The sequence below is a fragment of the Sebastes fasciatus genome, chromosome 1, assembly GCF_043250625.1.
Source record: "Sebastes fasciatus isolate fSebFas1 chromosome 1, fSebFas1.pri, whole genome shotgun sequence".
NCBI classification, from domain to species: domain Eukaryota; kingdom Metazoa; phylum Chordata; class Actinopteri; order Perciformes; family Sebastidae; genus Sebastes; species Sebastes fasciatus.
This window is the reverse complement of record NC_133795.1, coordinates 5,495,093-5,517,338: the sequence shown is the minus strand read 5'-3', so window position 1 is coordinate 5,517,338 and position 22,246 is coordinate 5,495,093. Positions and strand designations below refer to the sequence as shown.

At 42.4% G+C, this 22,246-nt stretch overlaps 1 protein-coding gene across 17 annotated transcripts in view; it reads right to left on the bottom strand.

Moving 5' to 3' along the window:
- foxp1b (forkhead box P1b) overlaps positions 1–22,246 on the bottom strand; it is a 197,482-nt gene that overhangs the window by 47,767 nt on the left and 127,469 nt on the right. For 13 of the 17 annotated variants that reach the window (XM_074648161.1, XM_074648331.1, XM_074648844.1 and 10 more), the window contains one exon: positions 18,114–18,284. In XM_074648161.1, coding sequence (XP_074504262.1) covers positions 18,114–18,284 — 171 coding nt within the window. Of the gene's footprint in view, positions 1–4,666; positions 4,924–18,113; positions 18,285–22,246 lie in introns of those variants that run through there. The other 4 variants (XM_074649015.1, XM_074649185.1, XM_074649094.1 and 1 more) reach the window with 4 other exon arrangements.

Here is a 22,246-nt window from a genome sequence, read left to right as displayed (position 1 = left end):
ACGGGCCTGCTGGCCAAACACACACACACACACACACACACACACACACACACACACATGCACAAATCTAAACTGTGGCATGTTAACTGTCACAAGCACATACAGGCACATGTGCAGCCCATAACACACTGTATATGAGGAACACATTTTCCATAAAGAGTCAGAAAGTACTGGCACTGTGCACAGAAATTTAAAACAATTATTATTAAAACAAAATAGTTCTTTGGTCAAAGATAGGGATCATTCATATCCTTCATGCTTCACCTCTGACCGTGCATCAACACGCACACTATAGAAAGCGTTTGGCACTAAAGGGCACCTACAGTAAGACAACTTCAAGAGAAAAAGGCGCAAAATATGATAATCTAACGAGGGAAAGCAAACCGCATATGTGAAAACGTTAGAGAGCCACCGATTCAGAGTTAATGAAGACGCTACCCCTCCTATCACAAGTCAGAGGTCAAAGCCCGGTGAGAAGGAGAAGGGGTGAAGATATCCCCCCTTTCTCCTCGGCTCTGAGGCAATTAAGGGGAACAGAAATGAGGGACAAGGAGGTGAATGTCAGTGAGACCGACACACACACACTGGCCGCAAAAGGTGCAGCTTGGCTGAAATAAAAGAGGAGAAGGAAAAAAAAAAGAAAAAAGAGGAGAATTATCAAATTTTCATTCATGCTCCCAGGGGTCATCTTGTTTTGTTGGGGCATCAAATGGAATGGAGAAGTAAAAAAAAAAGAAGAAGAAATAACAGGCCCTGGAGAAATCACAGAGCCCGGTCTGTTTGATGCTGTTGTTTTACCTCGGCCTGCAGTGGCGCAAAAGGAAACGACTTCCCATCCCGACTGTGATCTCCTGCATGAAAATGTAGCCGGAATGAGGATTTCACGGGAGCTATTGTACTTAAGTGATGTGTGAACATAATTAGTCGTCGACAAGACTGGAAAGACTAATTCCACATTATCCATTCAGGTTGATTGAAATCTCTGAGGTGGAGAGCATTTATTCTCCTCTAAAATAAAAAAAAAAATAGACGTGGTGTATTCAAACCAATAACATTTTCCCCCTAAAAAAAATAATAATAATAATAAAATCCTGGTATATAAATTAATACAGAAAATATAGATTCTTTAGTAAGCCTAAAAAAAAATGTAAAAAAGCAGGACAGAAGTACCCATCCCTACATGTGTTAATACCTCCATTATTCCCTCCTCGTCATCTACAATCAAGCTGTTTTAAAAATGTTTACAGCTCACATAAACAGGATAATCACAGCCACATTTTGTCTCCATAGACTATATATATTCTGAATTGGGGTGTAGGGGTGTGAGTGAGTGAGTGTGTGTGTGTGTGTGTGTGTGTGTGTGTGTGTGTGTGTGTGTGAGGGGGAAGGCTCAAATCATTTGAGCAACTGTAAAAACAAAAGTTGAGATTGCATTTTAATTAACTTTTTCGACTACAAACAAACAGGTTTTCTTCGCCGGAGCTGGTCCCAGTGTCGGGTTTAAACAAACAAACTGCACGGCGAAGTGAGCGAGCTCTCGCCCCAACAATAACAGCTGAGCTGCGAGCTGGACGCCGTTTCCCACACTGGAGGCTGCAGGTGACCACTGCTGAGGGGAGAGCACACAGGGCACCCCCCCTCCATCCCCAACACACACACACACACACACACACACACACACACACACACACACACACACACACACACACACACACACACACACACACACACACACACACACACACACACACACACACACACACACACACACACACACACACACACCATCCTCTGCATCACCATCATGTTTTAGTACAGTACTACAAATTTGTATTTCAAAAAATATATGTGAAAAAAATCAATGAAAATAATAATAAATTAAATAAAAATAATATTAAAATAACACTGATTCCACAAAATATTTCTAGAAAAGAGCATTTTCAAATATTAAAAAAAAATGATTCAAACAAAAACCCTAAGTGCTTCATTACATTGCGCCGTGTGACTCACTGTCCTGTCACTCTTTTTTGACCTTTCAAGCCACACCTCCAAGTGCATATTTCACAGCCACGAGGCGTTTTCGAGTTCTGAAACCTGGCTTACAAATTCAGGGCGACAGCTACCATCCTACACACCGCCGTTCACTGTTCTCACCTTTCCCGGAAACGCCTCAAGATCACTGTGGTGGGGTGAACTGCGTGGCCCCCGAGATCTAATGGTTTACCAGCTCTGCACGGTCGGTTACGCAACGGTTCAGATGCACTATTTGAGCCGGTTTGAGATTTAATTAAGATCGCACCCTCTAAAATCCCTTTTAAATGAAACTGTAGTTAAAAGACAATGGCTGACACATCCTCGTGCAGATTGTTTCTATTCTCTGCACGCCAGCGCGAAAAAAGCTAATCCTTGTTTCCATGACGGCAGACAAGAGGGCCACAAATTGTGTTGCTTCTTGACACCGTTGTGTTGTGTGACTCATATAAAAGTATACAGCTAATTAATACAATTATATAGGAAAAGACTTTGAGTGTCAGCAGCAGGTTTAAAGCATTATCTGCAACTTGTTTATGTCCACACACAACCCAAATAATCCACCCTCATATTCTAGGTGCAACATGTCAATACCACCTTGTTGTTTTATAAATATATAGGTCGTGACAGAGATGAGTGGTGAAAAAGACCTTCTGCCATAAAACACTCCACTGCGTGTAATCTCATTATTATCCTACCATCTCAGCCCTTTGAAACACATGGCATCTCAAGTGTAGAGTTAATCTTCCTATCTGAAACAGAGACGCACAAACTGCCGAGCAGTAATGACCCTTAAAAAAAAAAAAGAAGAAGCCTTTTTTTTCAAGTAAAAACATGTTTGAGTCAGGAAAGCCAGGGAAATAACAGCAGAGCGCAGCTGGTGTCTCACTATATCACTGCTAAACTATTCCCCCCGTCCTCTCCTCTCTGTCTTGCCTGCCTGCTCCAGTACAAAGCGGAGACCGTCCCTGTAAAGGATATCCCAGCGAGCCGCGAGGCTCCGGCGGCTACCCCCTGCGTGCCCCCCTCTCTCTCTCCGGGTACACAGCTAATATCTGGTTGCCTATGTCATGGTTTAGAAATGACAGGTGCTCGCAGCCCCTCGCCTTGACAGGCCACTGCACAAATAACGCCCCTGCCTGAAAGGGCTAATGCACTACTAATGAACAATAAATCAACTTTGATTACAAACTGTCAACCCAATCAGCTCGCACTCCAGCTCTCCCAAACTGCGAGTCTCGGCACAGCTGCACGGCATTACGGTGCACGCTGCCCTGTTTAGGCTTCGCTCTCCTCCTCCTCTTCCTCCTCAACCATCCGATATATCACCTCCATCTCTCCTTTCTTTCTTTCTTTCTTTTTTTTAGGCACCCACTTTCTCAGCACTGATGCAAGGTGCTGAAACATTGCACCCAAAAAAAGTTTCAACTGAATGCAAACAGGCAAAAAACAGTGGAAAAAATGAATCACATGTGAAGTCCTTTCTATAGTTACACTCAAGATTATTGTACTAAAGATACTTGAGGTTGTTAAACAACAGAAAGTCAATAGCTGTCTTTTGTGTAAAACCACAAAGCTGTCAAATCTGACTCAATCTTGACAGCAGGAAAAAAAAAGGACCACAACTTTCCCTCCTAAATCTACTCTGCAGCTCCTTTCTTGCAACACACACATAAACACAGGCACGTACAAAACACTCACACACTCAAAAACTTTTCAGGAAGACCCGAGCGATGACATTTGGAGTGACAGCGTGTCTCCAACGTGGTTTTGTGGTGACGGTGTCAAATATAGAGCTTCGCCAGCCTGTCTTAATTCACTGTGACACCATGAGGAGAGTGAGGATTAGTCCAGGCCATAGCCTGAGAGCAAGCAGAGTCTGACCAGCAACTCATCAACCCAGAGGAGCAAATCATCACAAAACACACAATACAGCAATGTGGAACAACACAATAAAAGACTTCCTGCCTATTCCACATGCCTTACCTTAGACATATTCTAAAAGAAAATACAGCAATAATAATAATTTTCTGAGAAAAACAACAACAATGTAAAAGAGGAAGGCAAACCTGCGTCCTGTTTTTCCTAAAACTTTCCATATTTCAGACAGCACAGAGTACGGTACCGGATCCTGCTCGACTGGTTTAAGTTCACTATCAGCAAAGTAAACAAAACTAAACAAACAGCGTAAAATGGCACACGGAAACTGTCTGTAAATGGTCAGGCATCTAGTACTGTAACTGACAAACAAGCACGGCTAAACAAACTGTTGCCAGAAGTGAAATGCTCCAAAAGAAAGCAGCACAGCACACAGATAAACAGAAGCAGCTCATCCACATAGTCTTGTTTTGAAAAGCAACACTGATGTACATGACACCTGCTTTCTGTGCTTCCCCTGTCAGGGACGAGAAACTGTAAACTGTCTCTACGGCAAAGTAAACCCCTGGATAACTGCTGCTTCTCCCATACAAACTGCATGACAGAATTAACCAATTACAATGATACAACATCAACGATAAGACAGACAATGAAGCCTCCTTTTTCCTCCTTTTCCCCGGTCAAATTAAATTGTCAAATTCTTTTTTTTACACAAGAAAGCAGGCAAAAATCACAGAAATCAATCATATTGACAAACCTGACAAACTCCATTTAGCTGGCAGGGTAAACAGAGTGCTGGGCCACGCGGTGTGGAGTGAAGCAGAGCGGAGAGCAGAGCGGCGAGGGAAGGAGAGAGAGAGAGAGAGTGTGTGTGAGAGTGAGAGAGAGAGAGCTACAAAGAGAGAGAGAGGTAGAGACACACGGACCGGGAGGCAGGGAGGCTGAGAACAAGCGCTGCTGTGCTGTGGAGTCTCCAACCTTCCTCGGGATACAGACAGATTGCACGCGCAAGGTTGCTCCCTGGCTGACAAGATACAAAACTATCCAATCAACCACGCCCTTCTCCACCAATCACAACCAGCCCTCTAAACATAATCAATTCAAATGGGGCCACACAATAGGGAGCCTCGGGCTGGGCTGCAGGTGAACCCGTGCCTTTGTGTGGGGGCCCCTTTTCAAAAAAGGAAAAAAAAAAAAGACACAGTTGACGGCTGTTAACCCTTTGACCCCTGCCGGTACTCCGGCCGTGCTATTGAAACAATGGGAGCCTAAAGAAAAGAGGCCCTTTAATTAAACAACAGATAAGTAAACACAGCTATCCAGCGGAAAGAAAGAAAAACTGGCCCCCGCTATCAGCCGCTTTATTGTTCTGCTTAAACACAATTGTTTACAGCGCCGGAACAAAGACACAACTCATTTCACAAGCCGAAAACAACAAATGCACAAACAAACTCAGACTCTTTGCACTTTTTTTCTTTCTTTCTTTTAAATTTCCCAAGCTGTATTTTTATTTTAATGTATTTACGAGTTTGTTTTTTCTTTGTGTTTCCTCCCTTAATGTGTAAACTTACACCGTAGCACGCAACTAGTTGCAGAAGACAAGTTCATAAAATCAACCACAGCAGCATAAACTTTTTTTTTCTTTTTTTTTTTTCAGTTTTTAAACACTTATCCTACAATTTGGCCTCAGACGAAGCTAAAACCACTTACATTAATAGCTAACATTACACCAGCTACAGAACCAGGCAATCCATCCAACTCCATCCCCAATGAGAGCAATTAGCTGTCATAATATCATCACACTCTTTAACACCCGTGTGCACTCAGTGAGGGGAACAGGCAGGAGAAGGAAACAGGACCCTGCCACCTACTGGAGATCCTGCTGAACTCACCAGGAGAGAGAGAGAGAGAGAGAGAAAGCAGGCTACTAACAACATTTATATATATTTTAACCGTCTAACTGAACAGATCTCTAAATCCAACTAGAAGTACGTTTCCATTCTATAGCACATAAAGATTTTTATTTCTTTAACAATAAAAAAGCAGGTTCACTAACTTGTGCAACCCACTTAACAAAGAATTAGAGGAAAGGCGTGAGGCGAGATTAACACCTCACTTTGTTAATTATCATGACAATAAACACAGAGCTGAATAACAGAGCTCTAAAACACAGCTCATATCAACAGCTATAAACCCCTTGGCCAAGGATGAAGGAATGTTCACGGGACGCGTTCCAGTCCGCAAACACACTGGTAAAATAAACAGAGCGGCTGCATAACAAGCCACTGCTCTCATCTGCTAATAACTAACAATGAGCTCTGCTAAGCTGGCCTGACCTATATAAATTATTGACTGGGACACCTCAAGTGTCAAAAGTGACAATTCCAATACATATCATAGTGAATAATTAAGTGGGAAGAAAAGGCGCTTTTATTTTCTATCTGACACCCTCAAGACAGCAAAAAAAAAAAAGAAAGACAAGTGACATGCAGGCATGTGCTTACAACTGCACGCACGCACACATGCACAAAGTGGTTTAGGCTGCAGCCGCACTCTTCTCCCCCGGCACTCTCCCTGGGGTGGCATGTCGGCGTATTCTCAATAAAACACCTTCTTAGCAGTAATAGGCCACTGTTCTCATTTCAACGCTCCCAAAGGCCTCATGATAAATTTAGCAGACACACAGTTCAAGCTTCTCCTCTCACACACTGTCTTTCTAATCCATTGCCTCGGTGCCCGCGCCATGTAAAATAATTACACATATGTGTCGATGTGATACACACGCTATATAGATTTTTTTTTTTTCTTCTTCTTCTTCCTAGAGCACAGAGAAACATCAATATCCTTGAGCCTTGAACCGGCGCTCCCCTGTGATAGTTTACAGAGAGTGCTGAGCGATTGTGTTCATGACAGAGTGGATGACATTATATTTCCTGCTCGAGTTAGAGTGAAAGTATGAGTTAATGTCTGGCCCGGGCCTGAGCCGCGCTCCGCTCGGCTCTGGCTAAAGATAACGACTCGCCTCCAATTACAAAGCCTTCCCAAAAACACGAACGCAGCCGGTGAGTAAGCTGCAGCGGCATGCCAACCCATGTCTTCGCTGCCTGCTACTACAGAGAAGAGAAGGAGACGAGTGGAGAGGAAGTGGAGGCGAAATACCAAACTACAGTCATTCCTTTTCTTGGAAAAGGCTCTGGTGACCTGCACCATTGTCATGAGAAAACAAACACAGTCTGTTTCCCTGAGTGTGTGTAAAGTAAATCATTGTTTACTGATGGTGGGAGTCAGCAGGGCAGGTGTGGGACCTATATAAATAACAGCTGCTCTATATAATATCGCCAAGGCGACGGAAATACCTTTTAGATCAGCAACAGCACCATAATGTGTGATCTTTCTATGCTTTCTTTCTCTTTATAGTATCCCAACAGTGCCCCCTGTCAAAGTCAGACGAGACACACAAAGCATTCAATCAACTTGTCAAAAATGGCACTGTATTTAAATATAATTTTGAGGTACTTGTAATTTACTTGAGTATTTAAATTTTATCCTACTTAATACTTCAGCTCCACTACAATTAGAGATGTTCTGATAACATATTTTCCTCCCCGATACACATTCCGATACCGATACCAGCGTGATAAAAAAATAGTTATTATTATTAATATTTAACAGGTGTTTACTACTGACCATGTATGATATGATTACTCATTTGTCACGTGACAAGCTACCTGCAATCAGTTCTTCTTCGCTGCTCTAAAACGGTAGTTGCCAGTGGCAACCATGATACATCCAGGGCGACGGAACAGTGAAGGCTACTGTTTTGGAGCAACGAAGAAGAATTGATTTCAGGTTAAAGCTGCAGTAGGCAGAATAGCTTTGGCATCATTGGGCAAAAATTCCATAATAACCTTTCAGCATATTGTAAATCAAGTGTTCTGAGAGAAAACTAGACTTCTGCTCCTCCTCATGGCTCTGTTTTCTGGCTTTAAAAAAATCTAGTCCGTGACAGAAGACTTTGACCAATCACAGGTCATTTCATTGAGAGAGCGTTCTTAATGGCTGTGCTCCGGTCATGTGACCAGAACTTGGCGTTCCTTCAACAGATTTTACAATGGCGGCCGCATCACAAACTTTCTCATTTTAAAGCTAAACCGTGCACTACAAGATGATTCTGAAAACATTTCAGGTGAGAAACAGGCATTAACGTGACATAATATTATATATATAAATAATATATTTAATCATATTTGCTCCAATCTCAGCTTTAAACAAGTAGATTTTTTTCTGGGTTAATAAATTGTGGCGGATCGGTACACAGACTGTCGTACTTGACGATACCCGATACCGAATTTTGGGAAGAGTCGGATGCATCGCTGCTTATCAACTGTTTTTCCCCCCAAACTGCAGCAAAAGAGCCGACATTTGATTTCGGTGACCCACTCACTAGCACTGAGATAATACAGGAGAGCGCTATGTCATTTCTGGAGCAGCAAAACAACACGAAGACCTTTATGAAGAGGTGGAATCTGTATTTCTATTCATAACAAAACTAAAAGTGATTTTTTCCATTCAGGGCTCATTTTGAAGTGCTCACATCAAAGTTTGACGCACTAGCTTTTGTTTTACTTAACTTAATTTAAACAGAATTTTTTTTTACTTTTAGTTTATTTTTTCTGTTTTATTTATTGTTTTAAATAAAGCATATTATTTCCACTGGAATGACATGACAGTGAACTCACCTTTTCACATCTTGCAACCTACCGAAACTCCCTCTGATACTTGGAATAAGTCATATTCAGGGTGAATGAGGTTATCACCCGAAGCAGAGTGGAGTTACAGTAAGTCATGCCTGAGTCACCGTGTCCCCCCCTTCTCCTCCCCTCTCCCCTCAGTCTATTATATATATGGGTCTGGTTATTTACTTTTAATTTCAGCATTCAGGAACACGATTGTTTAGTCAGCATATGTGAACTCTGTATTTTTCAAAATATTTCCTGAGGAGATATGCCAGCCGGTGTATAACGGAGCCTGTGTGTGTTTCAGCGTGTTACCGTCTAGTGTGGTTTTTCACTTCGTCAAAACAAGAACACCACGTCGATTTTGAGGAGGTGGGGGAATTTCTGCCTCGTCTTGTTTGTTGTCATCTTTGATTTCAATCAGAAACTATATTAATACACAGTCATTTAAATAAGCAATAACAATGGCTTTGTGGTGTGATACAAAAATAACTTGACCACTAAACCTGAAGCCACAAATCGGTTTATATAAAGCACCTATTATTGTGATTACACTGTGATTTATAGGCTCTGGATACGCAATCACAAACATACGAGATGTACTATTATAATTACTGCAGCGTACGAGCATGTGGGTGGCTCTTGTCATCACTTTTTTAAGGAACGCTTCTCAATGTAGGACGCACTCTCAGACGCACACTCACACCGCTAACCGCCGTGATTAACTGTTTAGCTAACCTTTTTCTGTGGTGTTATTAAACGGTATTTGTTAGCCTGTCCTGTTTCCAACACTAACCAATAAAATTCCCCAGGAATGTTCCTGGAGGTAGACGAGGACTCATATGAAGAGCGAATAAGGCTAAATTAAAATGTTACTTTCTGCCGACTGGGTGTAACTACATGGATGACGGTTTGCTGTGCATCGTCCAACACAAATATAAAACACAACTCCTAAATGATGTCCTCATGTTAGCTGAAGGCCCTTCTGTTTTCTCCATCTCTCTGAGCGAGACAATATTTCTCTTCTCCTGACAAAAAGTGAAAATGGAGAGTCGCAGAGCTGTCAAAAAGTGTGCGGCGACGACACCCAAAGAGAAACCGCGCCGTGCCGAGTAGATGCTGACTTGCCTGCACCTTGCATAGCTGTTAGTGTTTATTAATGCTATGGTTGACTGTGCATCCATCCATCCTTCCAGCCCTCCGCAAAGGGCGTGTGAATCACTCCAAACAACACACGCTTGACATCAAGATATAGTGCCAGAGGATGACACAAAGATACAACAAATTTTAAGGGGAAAGTGTGTATGTGTGTGTGTGGGTGGGTGAGTGAGTGAGTGGGGTGGAGGGGTGAGGGGGTTCAGTGCTTGAAGGGAAACATCAGGCCTCAAATGAAAAGAGGGGTCCTGAAAATGGTAAGTGGCTCCCAACGCTGTGACTGGAGTCAATTCGACAGTCATCGTCTTGGCCGGGAGAGAGCTCCCAACGCAGCGGCCCCCCCAGTTTCTGCTTGGCTGCGTTGAATTGGGACAGATGACTTCATTCTGACAGGATTATCCCAAACCTGGTTCTAATCTATACAGTACACATAATACATTTTTACAATATGACAAGGAAAACAAGCAGCAAAAGAGACGGCCTGATCGCGGCGTTCCACGCGAGCAAACCGGCCGCGGCGTTGTTGCTGATCATTCCTGACAGATTGTATCACCTCAAAGCGACGCGTGCGTCAAAATGAGATTTCATTACGGCATCACCTTGAGACTTTCTATAAACACAAAGAGATGAACTCCTTCTGAGGATCACGCACGCGACTGATGGGTTGTGGGATTTTGCCGTTGGAGACGCTTTGTAGACTGTGAGGGGAGCTATTCCTGAGCAATATTCACTAAAATACTGATGCATCCTGGAGGTAAAGAACACAATTTCAACTAAGAGTATATTCAGGTAAAATAACAGCTCTTAGATCTTAACATTTTCTGCTCTTTTACCAAGAGTTATACGAGAAGATTGATATCACTCGTAGGCTAAATTGGACACTAGAGCCAGCAGCCGGTGAGCTTAGCGTAGCTCAAAGACTGGAAACAGAGGGAAACAGCTAGCCCGGCTGTGTCCAAAGGTGTCTCTATGTCCTCTAAAGCTCACTAAATAACACGTTACATCGCATTTGTTTAATCTGCACAAAAGCCCCAGAGTATAAAAGTATAAAAACAACACGTCGTGGTTTGTGGTCACTTCCTGCAGTCTCTGCTGGTTGTCTAGACTCCAGACTAGAGCTGCGTCCGAAATCGCATACTACGTACTACATACTCAACATGTCTACTATCGTTCAACATACTTTTGTGTGAATAAACAGTCTGTATGTATCTTACATGCGGATAGACTGAACTGTAATTACAATGTCACTTCCTGAGAGCCTCCTTTGGAGACGCGTAACCATGGTAACCTGTACCAACCTCATATGACCAAACAATGGTTTGTGAGAATCAAAGTCTGAACTAAGACAATTAAGATTCACTATCAGATTCCACTTTGCTGAAGGTGTAATATAGTTTTTAACTGTTATGAACGTTGTCGTCAATACCGCTTCGCTGTGGGATATTTATGCCGTCGTAGCGTTCACCGGAAATAGTCTGCAATTTGCCTACTATTGATTTCATACTAAGGTTTCGGACATGCTAAAATATCTCACATACTGTTTTTAGCGTACAAAATAGCATGTTAGTGTGGGATTTCGGATGCAACCTCTGCGTTTCAAAATGTATTCTTATTTAATTCTTATTCATACCATTCTGGCATTTATATTTAACACACTTATTAGATCCCACTTCTCAGCATTTTGTATTTACTTATTTGTACTGTTGTTATTTGTTATATATTGCACGTCTTAATGCAAATATTTGTACATATTTCTTATATTCTCATTTCTTATTTTTAATTTGATTACTTACTCATATTTCTTTACAAATATTGTGTTCATTTTGTAGCATTATGTACATATTTACATGTATTATAATCCTTTATTTCTATTTTCTTACATTCCTTTATGTTTATATGACCAAATTTCCCACTGGGGATCAATAAAGTATTTCTTTATTCTATTTCCCCTTGTTTCCAGTCTTTGTGCTAAACTAGGCTATGCTAACCAGTTGCGGCCAGCGGCTAAAGATTAACCGTACAGAAATCTTCTCATCTAACTCTTGGCGGGAAAGTGAATGAGTGTATTTCCCAAAATGTCAAACTATCCCTTTAAGGCAGCCCGAACAGTTTGAAAGACGGTACAAACTATGAACAACTATGTTGGCTGGTAGAAGTGGTTACATCCACTGTGAAAAACCTCCTGCTCCTGCTGTGAAACAACCTGCAGAGATTTGAACTTTGATAGGCCGGTTAATCTTGGCAAGCTTAAAGCAGCCGTTACGTGAATCAATTAGAAACTGGCAATGATTTGATTTGTGTTTTGAGTGAGCGCCGCCACTCCTTCTGTCTCTCAGCGCTTCTTTTATTCTTCCAAATGTCTTTTTACTGAACATAAACACACTCCTTTTGTCTTGGCCAGGTTTCCCATGTGTGTAGAGTCTTTATCTCAATCCAGAACATTAATCCAGTCTTGTGTTCATTGTCACCTCGCCAGTGGGCTACTGCCGCCGCGCCACTTTGGGCCACTGGCCGACCGGGCTGCGGGGACACCTCGAAATGCTGCCTCAGATCGCCCCGCAGCGCTGGCCGAGCTCCAGCTGACAGGCTTCGGCCTACTGCTCTAATGACTTACAGATTGGAGCGCTGTGGTATACATGTGTCAGGACAATGCCATGGGCCCTACTGCAAAAACAGTAGGAGAGGGAGAGAAAGAAAGAGAGCCGGCGGCTTCTCCCCCGTCCTGTCAGGCAGAGGCTTGGCCCCTGGATTGTGTCACATCACGCGTTCCCCCCAACAGACCGCAAATGAAGGATGTGAAGAGCAAACGCGGGGAGGAGGGGGCGTTGGAGGAGGGGGGGGCGCTCTACAACTTAAAAGGCTTTCATCCTGTAAACTGAAAAGACATTATCTTTTGACCTGGAGATGCCCTCTGTGAGGCCGTACACTATGGTGTGAAAACACAGAGAGAGGGAGGGAGAGAGAGAGAGAGAGAGAGAGAGAGAGAGAGAGAGAGAGCAAGGGAAAGAGAGAAAAGGACAGGAGAAGACAGAAGTGTGGATTGTGGCTTCAACTGGTAGATAAGAGAATTGTCTGCTGGCGTGGTTTTGAAACATTATCAGCACTTCTCTGTGTCTGAAGAATAACAAGTGATGCACCTTTGACATCATGAAAATGTTCAATGCAACATCTATCAGAGAAGAGTGAAGTGTTTCTCATTTAAAAACAAAAGGCCGTCACACAACTACAATAAATATAAAAAAACACAATGAAACCCAAAGAGTAGAGATGTTCTTTTAGCGTCAAATCCTTGAAGCTCCTCACATCAAAGCTCTCAATAAGCGACGTTATCATCTTCCTACACTCTTCTCCACAAGCAGACTATCTTCTCTGAATCGGGCCATTCATGTACTCTCATTACAATCAGCGCCGCAGACAGAAACCAGTCAATGTCATTCAAGCAGCGTCCACGCAGCTGGCTGCTGGCCACACCTCACACTGGTACCGGTGACATGAATAATGAAGGCCAATCTCAGGCACAATCCTGGATGGGGAAACAAGCATAATCTGGGGCATTACACTGATAGCAGAGACACCATGTTGACACAACATCTCACAGCCACAGCTGAATGCCACATAATCCCCTGTAGGAGGCGGATGCCTACGTAGGATCTCTGTAGTTAACCAGCCAGGCTCGCGAGCAACGCCACAAACGAGCTTCAATCCCCCCCTCCTCCTCCTCCTCCTCCCACCTCGGTGCTGGTGGACTATCAGCGAGGGTCCGACAGTGTTGTTCCTAATTACCTATTTCTCCACTCCTGATCCTGCGGCTGGCATAATTAGTTACCTGGGGCTGCAATCCAATTTGAAGTGATGACAAGAAAGTGATCCATGAAAAAGTAATAAGTTAAATCCAATTTCAGCCTGCCTCTAATTAAATGCACATGGAACTAATGAGTCAAACCCTACCATTTCACTGATAATGGTAATTAGCGGGGTGGGAGTTGCCGGCTCTCGTCGTCGCGCCACTGTAGGTGTGAAGCGCGGAGAAAGGTAAAAGCGGCATGGGTTCTTTTAATCACACGTGTCATTCAGTCAATGTAATTTACCGGCTTTTTGACCAGTCAAGTATGTTTAGCTGCTTTCCGGGCGTTGCGTGGCAGCTGTTTGTATATCGAGCCTGATTAAAGCGCCTCCAGGCTGCTGAGTGTACAGCGGAGGCATCTTCATCCAAAGGCAGAGGTGGGCGGTGTAGGGGCGAGGGAAGGGGGGGGCAACCCTGTTGGAGATATAAAACCAAAGAGCCATTTAATGCTGATCAAGGATCCTGAGGCTTGTTTGACTCATATTTCCCCCCCTTTACTACTCGACGCAGGTCATTTTTTTTTTTTGTCAGATGTTCCGTATATATACCGTGCTTCATTATTTTTTTGACTTGAATAAGAACGAATTGGAAAAGTGAGTCACATCTCCAAATGAGTGAAAAGTCTCTCCGCGCATCTCCTCGTGCCTAATGGGGAGACCGCTGAGATGAATGGAGCGCCCGTCCGCAGATCAGGTGCTTTTATGGGGTGTCAGCTTACTACACAGCCTCATAATTGTTGGATCATGTCATTTGATGGACCAGTCCAGCTCGACAGAGAATCATTATCCGGGCTGTGTGATGGAGATAGAGGATGTTCTGTGTGAAAGGGGGCTCCTCGAGGCACGGGGAGGGGGGGGGGGGGGGGGGGGGTTTGTTCTTAAAAAGAGGAAGTGAGAGGAGACTCTGAAACCCTCTGGTAATGTGTTTGTGAGAGACAAAAACGAGAGAAATCTCAACAACATGAGAGAAAAGAAAACAAGAAAAACAAATGTAATACATCCTCCTCCTCGCGCTGATGTTTATGTATGAACGCTATGTGGTGTATGTGGTGTGTTTAATTAGCACAATATGTAATTCAGAGATAAACAAACATTTGTCTGAACATGTGGCTTTTTTCATAACCCAGCAAAAATGTAACATACAACATTAGAGAGCAGCCAATTTGCGGCGTTAGTCAGATACCACAGCGAGCCTTGTGCTCTCTTCACAAGAGCCGGGGCAGGAGAGAGGGGAGAGGAAGCGGGGGGAAAGGGCCCGACTCTCTTTTCAATAGCTGAGTGACAGCTTGGCCAAGCTCTCTGTATACATTAATAAATTAGAATTTTAATTTTGTCTTTGTCTGCAGGAGATGGTCTAGTACTTCACTATGTACCAACAACTGGCTGTACGCTGGAATCTGCCGTTGCGGTCCCCTCTGTTGACCTCTGCAGCACAATTCCCTGGCAGGCTGGAGGAAACTGTTTAGTTTGATCCTTTCAACTTATTTGAATCCTGACAAATATGCACACAACTGAAAGGTCATCACAGTCATATTTCATCCTCTGGAGCTATTCCGAAGACATCTGCACAACAAAGGGGCTTTTTTCACAACCTGACATTAGACCTAGCTGCTACAATAGCTCATTAAAAAGGGCCCCCAATGGAATAGTAAGGGTATTAAATATTATATATATTCACACATAGAGAACAAGGCCTCCGTATTAATTACCAAATATGCCCTGAAGTCGTTTGCGATTTCCCTCTGACACAAACAACCGCTCCTTGTTCAAACAAAAAGATATACATCTCTGAGGCAGCTGATCTGAAATCAACGTAAATATTGCATCAGATATTAAGCAGCGCCATTCATATTACAAGCAGAGCAAGAAGATGAAATATAAAAATAACTGTCCTGGCGCCTCTGTACCTCTACCCACCCTCGCACTTTCCCACCCCCTTGCTCGACTCTCTCTACTCCACCTCCAAGCCCTCCACCTGGATTACCCACCCCACCCGTGGGCTGCTCCATAGCACCTCCTGCTGCTGGTGGTAGGGACCTGTCTCCTCTTTTATTTCATCTGTGTGTGTGTGTGTGTGTGTGTGTGTGCAGAGCAGTGATGAAAGGCAAACAGTGAAAGCATGGAGTTCCCTCTGCTTGACCGGACTCACATCTCTGAATCTCTCTCACTTCTACTTCATTTCCACACTTTCTCCTGCTTTTACTCGGAGCTGTACAACTCCTAAACTATAAGTGCAGTCAATAAGGAAAAAGGCCTTTCCACAGTAGAAGTCAGGATCAGCCACACATGCTGATGTGTGTCACTGCACTGGAATGACTCTGGATGAGCTCATGTGATCTTTTGGGGCCATCCAGGGACCCCTTACAGAGGAGACAATATTCCAAGGACCCCCTCATAATCGTAACACCGATTAAACATATGCTACTACCATTTGTACTCAATGGCATTGGAACTATTTGTATCCTAAAACTTTTTATACTTTTCAAGTAATTGATCTTGAAGGACCAATGTGTGTAACAATTATGGGGATCTATTGGCAGAAATGGAATATAATATTAATAAGTATCTTTAGTGTATAATCACCGGAAAAATAAGAATTGTGTTTTTGTTACCTTAGAATGAGCCGTTTATATCTACATCGATACATAGGGCGCCGTCAAAGAGTATAGAAGCAAAGAAACAAAACTTCAGTGTTTTTTTGGACGACAGCCACTACTGCCATTTTGGACTGAAAACGCTTATTACATTTATAATATTTTATTGTTCAACACAGGCCATTTCAGTAGAATATGACAATAGAATAGAAATCATTTTGTTTCAATTTTGTACGGCGCTTTGTAGGCGGACATTTTACTGGCGTCCGGTAGTGGCTTTCAGTCAAAAATGGCAGAAGCGTAGCTCTGCTGTGGGGGGCTGATGTTGCAATGGAACGAACAATTGACTTTCACTTCTTGGCAATATACGTTCTTTGGAGCGGGTCCTCTCCAGGGAGTACGCCAGGTTTCAACAGTAGCCCAGAACGGACCAACCAAACAATGTTAACTTTTCCTGTTTGAGCTGGAGTCGATAACGTTACGTCAATGCTTCCAACGCTGCCGCTCTCTCTCTCGATTCACCACTCACTTCCCACATACACATACACACACTCTACGCACTGGCTCTGCTCCAAATGACTTACGCTACTTGTACAATAACTGGCTCTAAAGAGGGCCATTTGCGTTTTCGCGTCAACCACCGTAGTTGTCCTACATGCTTGGGACACAGGAGAAGATTCAGTTGGTTGCAATCTGCAACCTCAACGCTAGCTAGACACCGCCAGATCCTACACACTGCTCCTTTAAAAGCTTTCAGAAAATGAACAGTAGCAAGACTGGCATAGTCCTAATATCCTTATATGTAAAGGATAATGTACAGCGACCCGGTCATTATTGTGAAAGAATCCCCGACAGGGTGATGCCGCACCCCGACGCAGAGCGGAGGAGTCTCTCATCTCCCTGAAGGGGTTTCTTTCACAACAATGACCAGCTCGCTGCACATTATCCCGCTTATTACACGGCTACTTACTGAAGAAATCAATAATTGGACACAAAAGGGTCGGCCAGAGTCTGACATCAGAGCTACGCCCATAGCAACGGTCTGCTATACATAGCAACGGTGTGCTATACATAGCAACGGTCTGGTATACATAGCAAAGGTCTGTTATACATAGCAACGGTCTGCTATAAAGAAATAACAGACCGCAGAACGCTGTGATTAACCAATCAGAATCGAGTATTCAACAACGCCGTGTAATAAATCCAGATATTTAAAATCATCCAGTCTAGGCTGACTTAAAAATAATGAACTTGTCGCTGTGTGTCACAATCATATCAGAGTTCCTATTGGCCCAAAGCTTACGTGGGTGGGAGTAATGGACAAAATATGCTTGTTTTATTGGTAAAAATAGTCCCCATTTGTTGATATGCATCTTTTAATGATAGAGCAGAGTTTTATAATTTATAGCAAATTATTTTGAGGACCCCCTGACAGAGTACTACAGGCCCCACTTTAAGAATCACCAATCTTAACTGGCCACACAGAGTTTTTTCTAAACTTCAGGCCTATATATTTCACAACAGCCCCTATTTCTACATATGTCAACATTTCAATGACACATGCTTGATTTGGTGTGTGTGTGTGTGTGTGTGTGTGTGTGTGTGTGTGTTACTAAATCACACATAATGCACGAGCATACCTAACTGCAAATGTTGCACTGACAATTTTAATTTCCTGTTTGTGAACTTAGCCCAGTGCTGTACTTTTTCTCGCACACTGTGTTCTTCTAGAGAGAGTTGCATAAGTCCCCTTCGTTTAAAAAAAAAGAAAAAAAAGAAATGTCATCAACCACAAAGTCAAATAACCGAGCCGTCAGACGATCACGGGTAAATAAATAAAAGAGTGTCTAAGAATGACAAGCACGTTTTACGATACCTGTAGGCTCTGCTGCTTGTCGTTGGCTTTGGGGGATTTGCGGCCAGTGTTTTGTTGAGACTGCAGTTGCTGCGACTGGGACTGCTGCTGCTGTTGCTGCTGCTGTTGTTGTTGTTGATGTTGATGTTGTTGTTGCTGCTGGAGGAGGATCTGCCGAGCCATTTGGAGGGCCTAATAAAGAAAAATGCATGAAAAAGATTAAAAACTAAACAAAACAGTCCGACAGAAATGTTAAAAGTCCCTTAAGGACACTTTGATGCTTATTATCAGAGCAGATGTATCCCCTTACAACAATATTCCCTTGGCCTTCTGACAGACAACAAATTCTCCCATTCAGACTCGTAAATCTAAGGCTGGCATAAACAATCCCTCCACAAACACGTCGGCAACAACGATCAGATGTCAAAACAAATTCACAGACAGAGGAGAAGACACAAAAAAAGCCATCCAGAAGAAATATTTATCTGTTGATAAGTCGCACTTAACAGCAAACACAAGCGGTCAAAGACACTATCAGCGCTTTTGATCCTCCTTTAGCTCAGTCCAAACTCCCCCAAATAAAAGGCTTTGTGGCCGCTTCGAATATCTGTTAAAGGACACGGCCTTCTCAGTGGAAAACAAAATACAGTGCAGTCACATGTTTATTGCTCCAGCTACTCCCTTTTCCCTTACGATAAATAATCAAACATGCCATCCAGAGCAAACAAAGCTGGAGAGAGCCGGGGGGAAAAAAACACAGTGGTCTTGAAAACGGTCAGCGATACCAAGAAAAGCAAGCGTTGTGTTCCCACAGTGAGCTGGCCAGCCTCACACCTCCACCAGTAAACCATCTGGGTAAATAACTGGCCTCATTCTTTCCATGTTCCTCAGACGATCGCTCCCACAATTAAACAAACAGCCGGGGCACATCCGAGCTCATCTCGCAGACCGACAATGTACAAGAGCTCCGGCCAATTTGTTGAGAAGTTCAGAAATTGTAAAAGTAAATGGTGGAATGTTTAACAAGAAGATAGTGAGAAAGAAAGAGAGAGAGAGAGAGAGAGCACAAAATGAGTAAAAAGTTAGAGCGACGTGTGAACAAGTGAGTGAAACCTGTGAAAGACTGTGTGAAAGTCAGATATCTACAGGGAAATAGCAAACAGAAAGCTCTGAGGACGGATGAAAAGACTTTGAGAGTTGGTCTTAGCGTCAGTAAAGTCTGACAATACTTTAAGACTGAGAGGCGAGAGACAGTTGAGAGAACAGCTGTATGATGGGATGGTCTGTGTGTGTCTGTGTCTGTGTGTGTGTGTGGGGGGGTGTATGTGTTGACCCTCCCAAACACACGGCTGTCGGATGACATCATGAGGCATAAATATGACCACAGGCTACAAAGACGCCACACTCCTGGCATTTCACCATGCTTAACTTTAAAGTGCAGAAATTATCCCGCTCTCTGTCTTTTCCGTCTGAGCTCTCATGTAAAGATAAATGACACCAGAGCAACATATCTCAGTCTGCATGCCTAATTGTCCTCCGCTTTGAAATTTGTGAAGGGGGGAAACCCCATCGCAAGCAAGCACACTCATAAAGAAAGTGTACAAATTGAAACTAAGAACTATGTGAGCAAGATTCACTCCCACACATAATATTTACATCTCACATTTAAGCCATTTAGCTTTTTTCTCCGGAGCCACTTACAATCTGGTCGAAAAATCGGAAACAAACACCGGAAGAGAACCGAGCTGACGCAGGGAAGGGATCGGAAAACTACCAACGCATCGTCTCTCGCAGTCATACGGAGCACGATCATATCATCGTCACATTATGAAACTTGATTATCAATCAAAAACAGACCAATATTTTAAAATGCTAAAAACTGTTATTGGAAGTCCTCGACATTCAAAAAGGCCTTTTGTTTCATCAGTTAATTAAAGGTTATTGAATATTGTTAAATATTAACATTTTTTGGGGGGAAAAAATTACTGATTTCCACTATGTAAAAAAAAAGAAAAGAAGAAACCTAAAAATAAGATATTTCAGCGTCAAATCACAGTAAAAAAAGTTACCAAAATCACCAGCTTTTATAACAATAGTCATACTAGAGACCATCAAACCAGCCACAACACCAAATCGGACAAGGGGCGTAAAGAGTGGGGGGCCAATGGCCCCTTCACCACTTCCTACCCATCTACTTCCAGCACCCTTGTTCGGACTAGGGATGCACCGATCCAACTTTTTCAGTCCCGATACAGATAGCCATACCTGGGCTTTGGGTATCGGCCGATACCAGTGTTTTAATTAATAAGCTGTATGCTTCACTGTGTGAAAGTGACCGGATGACGGATCGTCTTTTATAAATTGTTTTCACTACTTGTGCACATAACAGTCCCGTCCATTATCCTTACATTTATTTATCCAGCTTTGTTGTCCTTGTCCCTAACTGTTTTTTCTATTTCTATTTCTGCATAATTACATTGAGAGAAATGTATAAAACCTAATTCATATTCAGTTTCCTTGTATGTACCGTATGCACTTGGCAAATAAACCTGATTCTGATTATGTGTAAGGCAACATCAGGCTTGACTTAAACATTGCTTTCCTAACTTGGTAAAACTAAATCTAACAAATAAATACATATATACATATTGACAGAATTGTTATTTATTATAATAAAATAATAAATGTTTATATATATATATATATACTTGATTTGTTCCCCTTTTTTGAGGTTGTTCTCATATATGCAATTTATAGTTTGTAATTACAATAGTTTATAAACCAATTTTTAGGTAATTGAGTTTAGAAACAAACAATAAGTACACAAGAGAAAACATTAACATTCAAAATTGAAATAATTTTTTTTTTAAATAATAATAATAATAATAATAATACAAAGAGAAAATAATAATAATAAATTAAATAAATAAATAGGTTAATAAAAAAATAAAGGGGGGGGGGGGGTGTGCAGAGATATAGCAATATCATTTACATGGGCCCACACATGCGTCTGCCTTCACATGTAAGGTCACTTTCAGGCACATGTATATGTGCATGCGTGCTAACCCATGTGTACCTATGTAGCTATATTTTTCCTTCTGTCAGAGTCCATCTCTTCTCAAAAACATCCTCCATATTCCCTATTTTATGAGTTCCCTTAAAATAATAAATCTTACACCAGCAACTTGGTATAAAAAATCTTCAAAATTAACAGGAGTTACACTTCAAGTGTAAACCTTTTTAATGCAGCAACAGATTGATCAAAACCTTAAAATTAAAATTCCAGTATATAATGTATATAGAATATAAACATAGAATTGAACTAAATAGATCGGCCACCTTGTCACCGATATCCGATCCAGCTATTTGAGTCAGTATCGGCCCGATATCTGATATCAGTATCGGTGCGTCCCTAGCTCAGGCCACTACCATCTTCGAACTCTGTCTTCATTTTGACTACACACTTGTAAAGTTTCCTGACTGTATCTTGAATTGCTATGACGCTATCTCGTTGACAAAATCTGTCCGCAGACAGACAGATATAAATATAAACACCTGGCAAAGTACTGAAAACCTCCTCTGTGGTAGTTCCCGCTACAGGACCACATTTTTGCCATGATGACACACACACACACGCAGACACAAAAGGTGAAGACTATACCGGCGTCGCGGCTGGTAATTATTTATATAATTTGGGTGAGGTTGCATCATTATTTTGCATCAACAGCTCTGTTAATCTACAACGAACTATGACAAGCGTTTGCCACCACAGCATCATGTACTTAAAAAAGAGAACTTGAATGACTAAGACAGTAAAACGCTGATAATTCACAGGGAGGTTCAAGAGAAGAAGAAGAAGAGAGAGAAACAGAATCATTCACACAACGCCCAAGGCGTGGTATTACGGGCAATATGAAGTGTAAACAAAGTTGGCTGTTTTCTTTTCCCCTGTAACCGATGACACATGCAGTGAAATGTGTGTGTGTGTGTGCGAGTGTCTGGGTTTACAACCGAGGGTGTTGGAACAAAGACAGTTGAGTCAACAGGATATGATATTCAGACAGTAATGGATGAATAGATGCATTTCTGGGAAGTCTTCCTTCACTGTCATCTTCACGTGAAGTTACGACAAGTAGATAAAGAAATTGTGACAC